This window comes from Diabrotica undecimpunctata, chromosome 7 (genome assembly GCF_040954645.1).
Source record: "Diabrotica undecimpunctata isolate CICGRU chromosome 7, icDiaUnde3, whole genome shotgun sequence".
NCBI lineage: Eukaryota > Metazoa > Arthropoda > Insecta > Coleoptera > Chrysomelidae > Diabrotica > Diabrotica undecimpunctata.
The window spans coordinates 34232318-34244948 of record NC_092809.1 but is presented as its reverse complement, the minus strand read 5'-3'; the positions used below and the strand labels follow the sequence as shown (position 1 = coordinate 34244948).

General features: G+C 33.5%; 1 protein-coding gene across 10 annotated transcripts in view; it reads right to left on the bottom strand.

Annotated features, from left to right (window-relative positions):
* Positions 1 to 12631, bottom strand: part of stac (C2 and C2B_Munc13-like domain-containing protein staccato) — a 188754-nt gene that overhangs the window by 71915 nt on the left and 104208 nt on the right. The window contains exon 1 of one of the 10 annotated variants that reach the window (XM_072537028.1): positions 6479 to 6747. The exons of the other annotated variants lie outside the window; for them this stretch is intronic. Within the exon in view, the coding sequence (XP_072393129.1) occupies positions 6479 to 6576 (98 nt within the window). The 5' untranslated portion in view covers positions 6577 to 6747. Of the gene's footprint in view, positions 1 to 6478; positions 6748 to 12631 lie in introns of those variants that run through there. 10 annotated transcript variants of the gene reach the window in all.

Genomic DNA, 12631 nt, shown 5'->3' with positions numbered 1-12631 from the left:
TAAATTTTTTCCAAGCCCTTTGTTTTAAAAAAAGTTTTTTTCTGTATCTTTTTAGAGGTTGAGTTATTATAAAAAAAGATGACTTTTTGGTAGCTTCCGAAAATAGTGTCTTCAATTTTAAACTTTTATTTTTTCAAAATTAAACCTTCTAACCAGTTAAACTTCCAGAATATTATATTTGTATATAAATGAAGTAAAGTGTAAATGTAGACATGTAGTTGTTGTACACATGATGTAGTTTCAACCAGGGTGGTTTTAGCGGGTTGAGTTTGTTACTATTTGACTTTATACTACTTTATTTTTGAGTTTGTTACTTATTTACTTAATAACTTTATTAGCTTCAAAAATATTGACTTTTCGAAAAACTCTTTTGTCTTTTTTTGTCTTAAATTCAATGTTTAGCGACTGCCATGTTTTTTTGGTAAACTTTTTCCACCCCCGAGTTACACATATTCCCATATAGTCACTACTGTTGCCACCACTACAAAATTTCAAGCAAATCGATGCATATAAAAAAAATCAGTGGCGGCTGGTCCTATGGGGCAGGTGAGGAAGTGCCTCACTAGTTTATCAATCGACTATTTAAGTTATTTCGTTATTGCATCATCAATTCTTTAAATGCAATTTATGTTGTCTTGACGTTTCACTTTGTCCACTTTATACTACAAGTTTTCATGCGACCCTTGTATAAAAAATATAATTTTGATGTTTTATTTGTCGGCAGTTTCGGTGTATTAACACAGAGTTCGTTACTACAACGACCTTCATCATAATTTTCAGAACAGATACAAAGATCAAGGTTAACATTTATTATAGTATCAGCTGTTACCTAAGAAAATATATTGCAGATACATCCTGATTTGCCTCGGGCAACTAAATATTGTACAATGAGGACAATGGACAATGGTGGGTTTTGATTATTTGCATTATAGGAACACTTAACGAGGAAACCTAAGGTAGTATAGCCCTATAAGGATTATTATTCAACACTCAACACCATTGAAGTTAGTAGCAATTATCGCGAACTTAGTTATCATAAAACTGGTAAATATTTATAACATAATTGTGACTTGCTAGTGCGTAACATGGTAAACATAATCATCTACAATGATCTACATTATAAAAAGTATTAAAATCACACCGAGTGAGATCATTTCTAAATGGAACAATGACAATTTTGATGCTTCTAAGGATTTTGCGAAGCACTCCTTAAGTTCACATCGACTTTGACATTATTAAAGGTTAAAACATTTTGTATGTTTTTGATAAACCCATTTTTGGTCAATATTAGCATATTGTTACTGTTTAAGTGTGCCATTGTTTTAAATTTTATTACTTGATTATAAACTAATACTGAAGGCAATATCACTCAGTATTTAAAGAGTCTTGCTACAAGAAGAAAGTGAGAGCAATTTTTAACAAACACTTTTAAATTAATATCTGGAACGACCATTTACCAAAACAGATAAAAATGATGAATTGGAGAATTTGAGAACATTGTAATGAAAGAGTAGTTTATGCTACCTTAACCTTAACCTTCACGTTTTAGACAATCATGGGAAAAGTTTATTAGTCAAGTTGAAAATAATTTACGTGGAAGACAGTTTTTCGCTCAGTAAAAATCATACGGATTCTTAAAACAGTGGTTATGGTGTCATGTAAAAAAGCTCCTACAACGATATTCCAGGAAAACAATTTGATGACAGATCAAATTTTGGAGATAATAAATGAAAAAAAAAAAGGGAACCAAAGAATAGTTACCAAAATACAGAAAACATAGTAGAGAAAAGTACCTAAATTCGGCCTCCGACCTCAAAGCGGACTCTCAGTATGCATCAGACTCGTCGTACATACAGTATGCAGTATGCAGCAGACTCGTCGCATATAACGTACAACTATATATGCTATTATCTATAGATGCTATTAGAAGTAAAAATATGGTTGGGAAAAAGCAAGTAAGCAATATAATGTATCCAAGCTACGCTAATGAGAATATTTAACATGAAATACGGCGCTCCAGAAGAAGCAGTTAATGTTAAAAGGGACAGACGTACAGTTTTAAGCAATGACCTTGAGAATAAGCTTGTCAATTATTGTCTTGCCATGGACGCTTCGTTTTTTGGGGCCTGCTCGTAGCACAGAACACACCACCCGTCGGGTGGTGTATTACGTATTTCTTATATACATACTTATACATATTTCGTTTTTATAAGACTCATCAGAGCGACTGATGTAGAAGCCCTGAACGTGAAATAAAATCTATTCCGCCATAGGAAGTAATAATAACATAAATTCATACGGACGCTACAGGTGCCATGTGAGAATAAAGACAAAAACTTAAAAAAACGAAGATTTCGAAGTGTGAAACCAAATTCAGACTACTGCCTAAATTTTTACCTTCTACGATTTTCAAGACAAACAGATGGATTTTTACGATAGATTTTTAGAGGATGTTTACGATAAGGAAAAGTTCACCCTCGACAAAATTTATAATGTGGATGACAGCGAAATCACTGTGGTACACTCCAAAGTTGTGCAAGTAATCGGCATGAAGGGGGAAAACAAACAAACAAAAACAAAGGGAAAAGCTTTGACTTCAGGAGAAAGAGGAGCTAATCAAATTATTGTCTGCTGTATGAATGCTGCTGGTTCTTTTGTACCTTCTCTAGTAATTTTTCCGCGGAAAATATGAATGATCAATTGAAGAAAGGTGCATCGCCTGGGACGATATTTGCGGTGCATCCTTCTGGTGGGATACAATTCAATCTTTTCATCAAATGGTTTTAATATTTCATAGACTGGTGTCGTCCTACAGATGAAAAGCCTAAATTACTTATTTTGGATGGGCACTTAAGCCATACACAGAACATTGACATCATTGATCTAGCTAGAGCATTTAGAGCAAACCATGTTACAATAGTGTCACTGCCTCTTCATTGTTCACACAAGTGGCAGCCTTTGGACAGGACTCTCATGAGTACTTTGAAAACCTACTACATCGAAGAAGTCAGGCTGTGGCTGAGAAAAAATCAACATGCTCTGTGCGCTTACAATATAATGAATTTATTTGGGAGAGCCTATGTCAAACAGCTCGCAAATTGCTATCAACAGATTTAAGGTGACGGGTATATATACCCTTAACATGCATTTGTTCTCAGATGCAGAATACAAAAAAGAGGCGAACACAAAACCATCATCTTCTTTGTATGAAACCGGTGATAGACAACCGTTGACCAGATGGGCCATCTACATCTTCTGCAGCACAGGCAGGCGAATCGTCAACATCTTTGTCATCAATTCACCACCATGTCATACATCACCTTAGCTCCTTGAACGCAACAAGTCCATTCGACATATATGTCCTGCACGAAAATAAAAAGAGGACCTCAACTAGGGGCGGGAAGCTTGTCAGCCTACAGTCATTTCTGCTTCGCCCTTCAAGACACAACTAATTGAAACCGAACAAAATGTAGAGAAGATAAAAGAAGCTTGGTGTGGTCAAGGTCAAAACGGCAGATGTGGTCGCGGCTCCGCACCAGGCATCTGTTCGAAAAAAGGAAAGCAACTTGTGAAAAGGAAATTTGATTTCAAGAAACATGATCATCTATCTAGTAGTAGTCAAAAAGACGCGAGCATTTCCAGCGGAAAGTCGGATGTGATGGAAGTAATTCCAAGAATCATTTTATAGTATCTTATTGCTTGTATTTGCATTATATTTAGTTTTTAATGTAAATTTTTATTAGGTCAGTTTTTATCTAAAAAATATATAATTTATATTTTTGTGTCGGCTAGCCTCATGTCCAAGTCCAAGGATAATTAATTTATTGTAAACTAATTACTAGGCCTACAAAAACAATCGTTAGTAATCAACTACAATCATACAATCCAGTGCATATTCTCATAATTCTAGCAGAGAACTACGAACACAATTATGTGAGATTGGCAACAGCGCGCTGTCATTTAAATTTAATGTCAGGCTACTGCTCTACCACAGCCACCTAAAGTAAGCTTTAGGTGGCTGTGGCTCTACTCTACTCGTTTTATCTGTTGTTCTTGTTATAACCACTTATAACATTATATTTATCCACATTGGCATGTTTTAAGATATTTTTCTATTTTTATTAGCTTAGCTATGGATGTTAAAGATGAAATTAAGACAGAGTTTGATAAATATGACCAAAAATATATTGAGACTCAGTTATCGTCATCAATAGATCTGGAAAACTTAAAAAATGAATCAGAGGAAGACCTTCTAGGTGAGAAAACTAAAAAGTAACTCCTAATAATAATATTATTTTTTTAATCATTTACTTTAATCGTTACATTACATTACATCCCTTAACGGGCAATTCGCATTTTAGTGCACTCTAACCTAACCAAATATATTTCCACAGTATAGACAACAACTATATTGTATCATGTTATCTATGTTACATAAAATGTTTGTATTTTGAGAACGATTTCCGAAGTGGAAATTGAAACGCCAATAAACGTACTTTAACCTTTAATTGTGGCTTATTCCCATTTAAATAGTAATTACTTTTCAAATTTCTGCTATAAATTACATCCAAAACCGTCTTCTTGGAGGCATTTCCCGCGACCTGTGATCGTTTGTAATGTAAAACATTAAATTCTGCGTTTTTTTATTCATATTTATACCAATAGTCAATGAAAGTGATCAATTTTATTGATCTCACGAGAATCGTAAAAAATCGCCAAATTCGCGCCACGTTTATTTATTTAACCCCTTTATAAAAACTGAGTTTACTCTCGGCAAAATACGGAAACTGCCTACGAAAGATGCACTCTTTGCCTTGAAACGCATCTTGACTTTTGTCGATAGGACACTTAGATCAAAAGATATCGACTTTTTACCGTCGAGCTAATACAAATTTTATTGAATATTGATTTCGCACGCGTAACTGACATTTAAAATCGACGGTCTCTTCAGGCGTTGTTTCTGAGAGAACGGTTCATTCTACACAAAAAGTGAAAATATATAATTTTGTTTAAAATTATCTAAGCTACATTTTTTATTTGGAACGTTTTTTTTGCGGCGTACATATTCTAGGTAAATCGATTTTTTTGCGCTTTTACCCCCCTACGAGTGGGTTTTTAGGGGGAAGCACAGGGGTAAAAGTGGTAAACTTTTTTAGGGTGTCAAAATTAATATTCTCGGCAAAATTTAGCTTGTTCGTATGATTTTTAGGGGTTAAGCTATCCCCTGCAAAATTTACAAACATTTAAGAATTTTTATAAACAATTAAACGTATTTCTAAAAGGAATATTGACCGATCGGATCTTACGAAGTTTCATTCGATTTGTAATTAAAAGAGCTACAATATAATGATTTTTGCATAATAAATGAATGTTTACAAAAGTTAATTACGATTTAAATGGGAATAAGCCACAATTAAAGGGTAAAACACGTTTATTGACGTTTCAATTTCCGCTTCGGAAATCGTTCTCAAAATACAAACATTGGTAAATTAAACAAATTTTGTTTTTTGTTACTTAGTGAAAAAATCTTCTAATAATTTAATTTTATCTGACTCATCTATATTGACAATAGATCAGACATACATTATACATTTTAAAGTAGACGACTTTAAAATGATATTGCCAATATTGTTGAGTTGCGTTCCTGGGACGACTTTACTTATAAGATAGTTCATTCGATTACATGAAATCAACTTTAACTTGAGAATATCCATCAGAAAAGATCATAACATGTAATTCGTTTTTAAAAAGACAAATACATGCCATGATGATTCTATTAATAATCCGAAGGCAAAGGAGTGTGCTTAGATACGAGAAAACGATGTTCTACTCGTATATGGTTTTGTAAACTTTTTCCCTAACTAATTGCATGCATAACGCCATTATTATTCAATTCTTATTTGGCCTCCGCATTTTTCGGTAAAGACTACTAGGTTTTCAATCTTGTTGGTTTACTGGTTGTATATACACTTACAGTAAGAAGTACTTAAACTAGCAATTATTAGCAATAATTAGCCTCCATAACGCCATTATTAGCAAGGGTAAGGTCTGTTACAAGTCAAATGAAATTATTTCGGTTGTGCCAATTTTTTCATTATTTTTTAAAATTTCGTCTTGAAGATTTTGCTACATTACCTGTGCGCGAGTTTGTTGTTTGTTGTAAGTGTAATTTTACTTGGAGATTTTTAGCCCCAGATTCATCAAAATGAATGCATATATACACACATATATATACACACACACACACACACACACACACACACACACACACACACATATATATATATATATATATATATATATATATATATATATATATATATATATCTATTGTAATGATAAAAGTGAATGCCGACTCCGCCTATGTCTTAGATTTTAGTTTCATTGATTGACCTAGTTGCAAACGTCTAAGGAAAATCTATAAATACGCATAAATAAACAATTTTATGAAATATTTACTATAAATGACATAACTTACAAAACTTCATGGTCGGTATGTACGTGCTCCTCGCTTTTTTGGGCCTGCAATTTGTTATATATTTGCTTCCACATAATATCTTCCGTTTCCATATCCATTTCGAAGGTTTATTGAAATATTTTTGACTCACTGACCGGCGACACGCATACACAAATACAATAAAGTATGTCGATGTAGACGACAACTGATTTTGCCACAAAAAAAAAACTAGTTTTACGGTGATTATTGCATATAGTTAATAAATTCGCGACGGTGCGGAGTATGATCACAGACTGAGTCATATTCTGTTAATGTAGATTGTTTAAAAGAATAAAAGTATTCACCTCAAACTTGAGTCATGTCCTTGTCGAGACACTGTAGGATTATTGTATTCTAAAAGGGAATCTTTGAATAGTTAAATATTTTAAATAGTTACGAGGACTGATCTATTAGTTTGATCAAGCAAAATTATATATTACAAGTACTTGCAAAATAAGACCAAAGAACTTGTAACGGACCAACAATCAAAAAATTGTTAACAACATTATAAAACAAATGGATACAACAAAAAAGATACCGCTCACTTAGAGGTGTCAAAATACCATCTTTTAAAGTGTAAACTGTATATGTATAGTCGGAATAGGTTATAGGTTAATCCTAACATCGTCCAATAGCTTCCATCAAGCTTAGATTCGTTTACCCAATTTGCCATCCAAGATAAATCTCCTGACCTCTTCAAATAAAAGTTGTAGATCTTACAAAGTTCTTTAATTTGGATGTTTCTGTATTAAAATACATAAACAATTGATAAACCCATATTGTTGTAGTAATTAGAACGAAGAATATACGAAGAAGAATAAATTTGTTTTTTTGAACAATGAGATATAATATAACTACTTGAAATTATTGCAATTAATGAGTTATTAAACTGTGCAAAATACCAGCTAGATCGACCGATAGATTCTTTAAGGTTTCAACTTTGATATATTAAAAATTTTTTTAACATTTTATCAAAAGTATTATTAAAAAAACCCTTTCAAAAACGGCTGACTTTTTAGCTTTTACATTTATCGTCGTCAGAGAGTTGGCTCCTAAAAATCATACGAACAAGCTGAATTTGGCTAAGAATATTAATTTTGGGACCCCAAAAAAGATGCAGAAAAGTTTACTACTTTTACCCACGGGCTTCGTCCTAAAGAATCTGTTCGCCGTAGAAAAACATGTTATAAAAAATGTAGCTGGAATAATTTTGAACAAAAATGTTTATTACCACTTTTTGTGTAGAATCTGTAATATTTTTTAAGTCACGGAATGGCGAAAGTCAAAAAATGGCGAAAAAACACAATCTTTAAAACAAAGAACCTTTTATGAATAATAGAAACCGAGATGGCATTTTATCCTAAAATCATATTTCCATTGTTTATTAATATTAAGAGCTGAAAATTGAATAAATTACCAACGAAGATCTAGATTTTATGATCCAATTTATAGATGGCATATACAGAAGTATAAAAAGTTATAAAAGTTATTGTAACTCATAAAATACTGCCACATAAAAGTGAGAAGAAAGGAGACCTTTCCAAGATCCGTTTCTTTAGAGTGGAACTTCAAATTATCTCGCCTTCTATGGCACACATAACTACCATTTTTTTAAAACTGGGGTAAATGAGTAATAAATAAACTCGAGTAAGTAATAAAAACTGGTCTACTTTTACCTCCCGAAAAAATCGAAAAATCTCGGAAAGATAAATAAATTAATTTTTCTATAAAAAAGTTATTCAAATTAATACTTCATATATGTTTGTTTAAATTAAAATATGAAGCGACTTAGTTTTTGAGAAGTTTTTACACTCTGAATAAAAATGGTTTCAAAATAAATTTTGAAACGAATCCTTTTGTACTTTATAAGAAGAATTAATAATAATTATTATATATTTATATAAATAATATACAATAATAAATAAAATTTAAGTATTTCTTACGAAATAATAGTAAAATTCAACTTTTTTATGGAAAATTTAACTAAATGATTTTTCCGGGATTTTCCGATTTTTCTGCGAGATTTCGTATTATTTTATCGAACTACTGGGATTTCAAAACAATTAAGCTTCTGCGTGGCGTAAAAACAGAAATATTACAAATTTTTTCAACGTGCTCCAATTTGAAGTTCCATTCTAAAACAGAACGGAGCTCGAAGGGGCTGTATTTAACCACTACCATCACTTTAACGAGTTATGCCTTTTTACTCCTTAAATTTTTAGCTCTTAATCTTAATAAACAATGGAAAATTAATTTTAAGAAAAAAATTGCCATCTTGGTTCCTATTGGTCATAGAAGGTTGTTTATTTAAAGATTACGTTTTTTTACCATCTTTTTAGTGAGCCTACTACAAGCGCGTAACATAAAAAATATCAAAGTTATTATAAATGTTTATAAGCTAAAAAGTATGTCCTTTTCAAACGGTTTTTTGGAATAACCATTCTGATCAACTATTGAAATTTTTTGAATACATCTTAAAATTGAAGCTTGAAACAATCAATTGCGATCTACTATATACCTCTAGAGTCACTGTTTGAGAAAGTACAAGTGTTAAATAAGTGGACTACGAGAAAGCATTCGATACCATAAGCTATCAGAAAATGTTAAAAGCATTGACAGAATGCCAACTTACGGTTAGTGTTAACTTACGGTGCGGAAACGTTGACCATGACAACAAGAACAGTTCAAAAGATCCATGTGTGTCAAAGGGCGATGGAGCGTGCTATGTATGCAAATCGCCAGCTACGACAAAGAACAGGAGTGGCTGATGCAGTAGACAGAGAGAGTAGCAACACTGAAATGGAACTGGGCAGGTCACGTGGCTCGAATGACAGATAATAGATGGACAAAGCGGATACTGGAATGGAGACCAAGAGATGATGCCTACCGAAGCAGAGGTCGTCCACCAACACGTTGGACTGACGATCTAAAACGTTGTCATAGGAATTGGATGCAAGAGGCACAAGATCGAAATAGATGGAAAATTATGAGGGAGATCTATGTCCAGCAGTGGATAAGCGAAGATTGAATGATGACACTAACATAATCAAATATATGTACCAAAATGCCACAGCTAATGTAATACTATCTGAACAAGAAACGAATAAATTGAAAATGAAATTCGGTTGAGATAACCATATATATATGTGAACTCCCACGTCGCGCAGGATTAGCCTGGGCAGTGTTTGGCAAATTAAATCGTGTATTTAAATCGGACCTAGCCATATGCCTTAAAAGAAAAATCTTTGACCAATGTATGTTGCTTGTACTCACTTATAGAGCGGAAACTTCGGTGTCTCTCTGAGAGACCGAATTCCAAACGAAGAAATACGTCGTAGAATAAAAACAACAGACGCCATCGAAAACATCGCGTCGGTAAGGGCAGGATACGTCGCTAGATTATCAGACAACCGATGTACAAAACGTATTGTCGAGTGCAGACCAAGACAAGAAACACCACGGAGGAGAGGGCGTCCACCAACCAGATGGACTGACTGACGATCTGCTGAGACCTATGCCAGCAGTGGAAGTATACAGGTTGATGATGATGATTCAAAGTATAGTATCTAGTTTCAGTTAAATTTGTGGTCTCATTAAAATAAGTATAATTGTTAAAAGTGGTTAAATGTTTATATCCTTGGAATTTTTGTTTGTTTATTACTTCTATTTAAAGAAACACTAAAAATATGTATTTACAACTTCCGAACAGTTTACCTTAAAAGGTGAACACGATTTCGTACGAACCATTTACATTTTAATTAGATTACGGGAATTCCTATTGTTACCAGTGGATGGGACAATCGTTTATCATACGTGAATGGCCTTCGGTAACGTTTGGTTAATCAAAACTACAATTTCCTGAAATTGTGGTCTATTTTTTGTTAAGGTCACCGTTTAAAAAAGTTCACCTATGATCATGGCATCCTGTATTTACTCTATATACATCAATTGCGTCGTTGGAAAATCTAACATGTGGACGATAATATTGATAATAAAATTTTTTCCTATTTTAATTGGGAAACGATCGGTTAAAAAAGTTTTTTGGAATGTTGCAATGGATGCGGTATCGTTTGTGTGTTGATTAAAGTTTGTTTCAGTATTAATCTATACAGATGGCCATTGGATTTTTTAAATTTTATAAGAATTTATTTCTGATATTAATTATTCTGTCAATGAAAAAGATCAACATATTCTTAAGAGTCTTCTTAGATCATATTTATTTTCACAAGTGTTGAATCAGTGGAGTCCCACATGGATATTTTTGGTGTTCAATATTTTTTGAAGAGGCAGCGTTGATTTTCGGGATATAAAACGATAATTGTAAATACGAGAGAGAAAACACTTATCTTAATTCTCTTCGCCTTTATTCATGTGCATTGTCACAAATGGAGATTTAACGAAGACATAAAACCAGTCGTTTTGTTGTCTAGAGGAACCCGAAGGCAGTAAAATAAAATAAAGAGAATAGTTAATAGACACACCAGGGGTAAATAAACTATATATAACATTATTGGAAGGAAGATTTAGGTGGCCATATATTCATCTAGACAGTGGCGCACCCAGAATTTGTCTTAGAGGGGGGGGGGGGGTTTTGAAATTTTTTTATGCTACCTCCATTTTGAGTCCTTAAAATTCGGGTTTTAGTTTAATTTAAAGTACTAAAGATAGCAGTGCCAAAGATTCAGGTATCTATTATCCTGCGTACCAACTAAAACCACTCTCTCTTACTTGTGCGCCGTCGACTGTCACACGTACCGTACTCCGAAAGTGGGGGTCCACTGTAAGGCTGACGACATTTTTGGAACACTCCCTTCTCTTATCTAGATCTTATCTATTGTTCTGAAGCTATTTTCTTGTGACATTTTAAAGTAATTACTATTTTAATGGGAATAAGCCACAATTGAAGGGTAAAATAAGGTTATTGACGTTTGAAATTAATCCAACTTGTAAATACAATACATTTTGAAGTCGGCTATCGCCGTATTCCTATTCTCCTTCGCCAATCCTCCCAGTCCAAGGCATGCTCCTCCTCCAAACCTCTCGATTCCATCGCTCTTCTAATTCCTTCATTCTATGACAGTCGAGGTCTACCTCTTTTTTTTCTTCCAGAGGGCTTTCGTTTGTGAGGTTTTTGGGGCCAACGTTCGTCAGGCATTCTCAATAGATGTCCAAACCATTTTGAACCTTTTCTTTCTATTCTGTCAATGACCGTTTCTATAGCATTCATGTTATTTCTTATAGATTTGTTGGTCTTCCTTTCCTGCCTTGATGTTCTAGCACTTCTTCTCAAATAATCCATTTCAACTACCAACAATCTTCTCTTCAGCTATGCATTAATTGTCCATACTTCAGAGCCATAACAAAGAACTGATTCAACCATGGTTTGCCCTATTCTTTTTTTGTTCCTTTTGGAAATTTTGTGATCCCACCATAAGGAGTTCAGACATCCCACAATTTTACGTCCCTGATTAATTCGTGTTTAAATTCGGTTTCTTTCAAGCCGTTCTTAGCAATGAGTGGACCTAAATATTTAAATCTTTCCACTTGTTTGATTTCCACGTCCTTGTCTATCAACACTTCAAACCTTACATCTGAATTGATAACTAAGTAAATATTCTGTTTTCTTTATGCTGACTTGTAACCCCCATTTTAAATATTCTCTCTATAGACGTTTTATCATAAATTCTAGATCATAACAATCTTGAGCCAGGATGACTTGGTCATCCGCAAAGGTCAGGGAGAACAGTACGTCATTTCCTATGGGGATTCCCATTCTCTGGCAGTGGTTTTTCCAATTTTGGAGGGCTACCTCAATATATAAATTAAACAGTAAGGGTGACATACTGCATCCTTGTTTTAGTCCTTTAGATACTTTTATTGCCTCTGATAGTCTATATCCGATTTTTAGATAAGTAGTGTTATCTCTGTATACTTCTGTGATTATTCCTAAAAGGTATGGACTAATGTCGAGTTGTTGTTAAGCTTGTCACAATTTAAGTCTTGGAACTATATTATACGCCTTTTCTAGGTCGATGAAGGCTAGATGTACTTCGGTACCAACCGCTAATCTTTTTTCTATTAATTGTTGGAGTATAAACAAGTTATCAGTGCAAGATCAAAGATCAAAAATTCAAA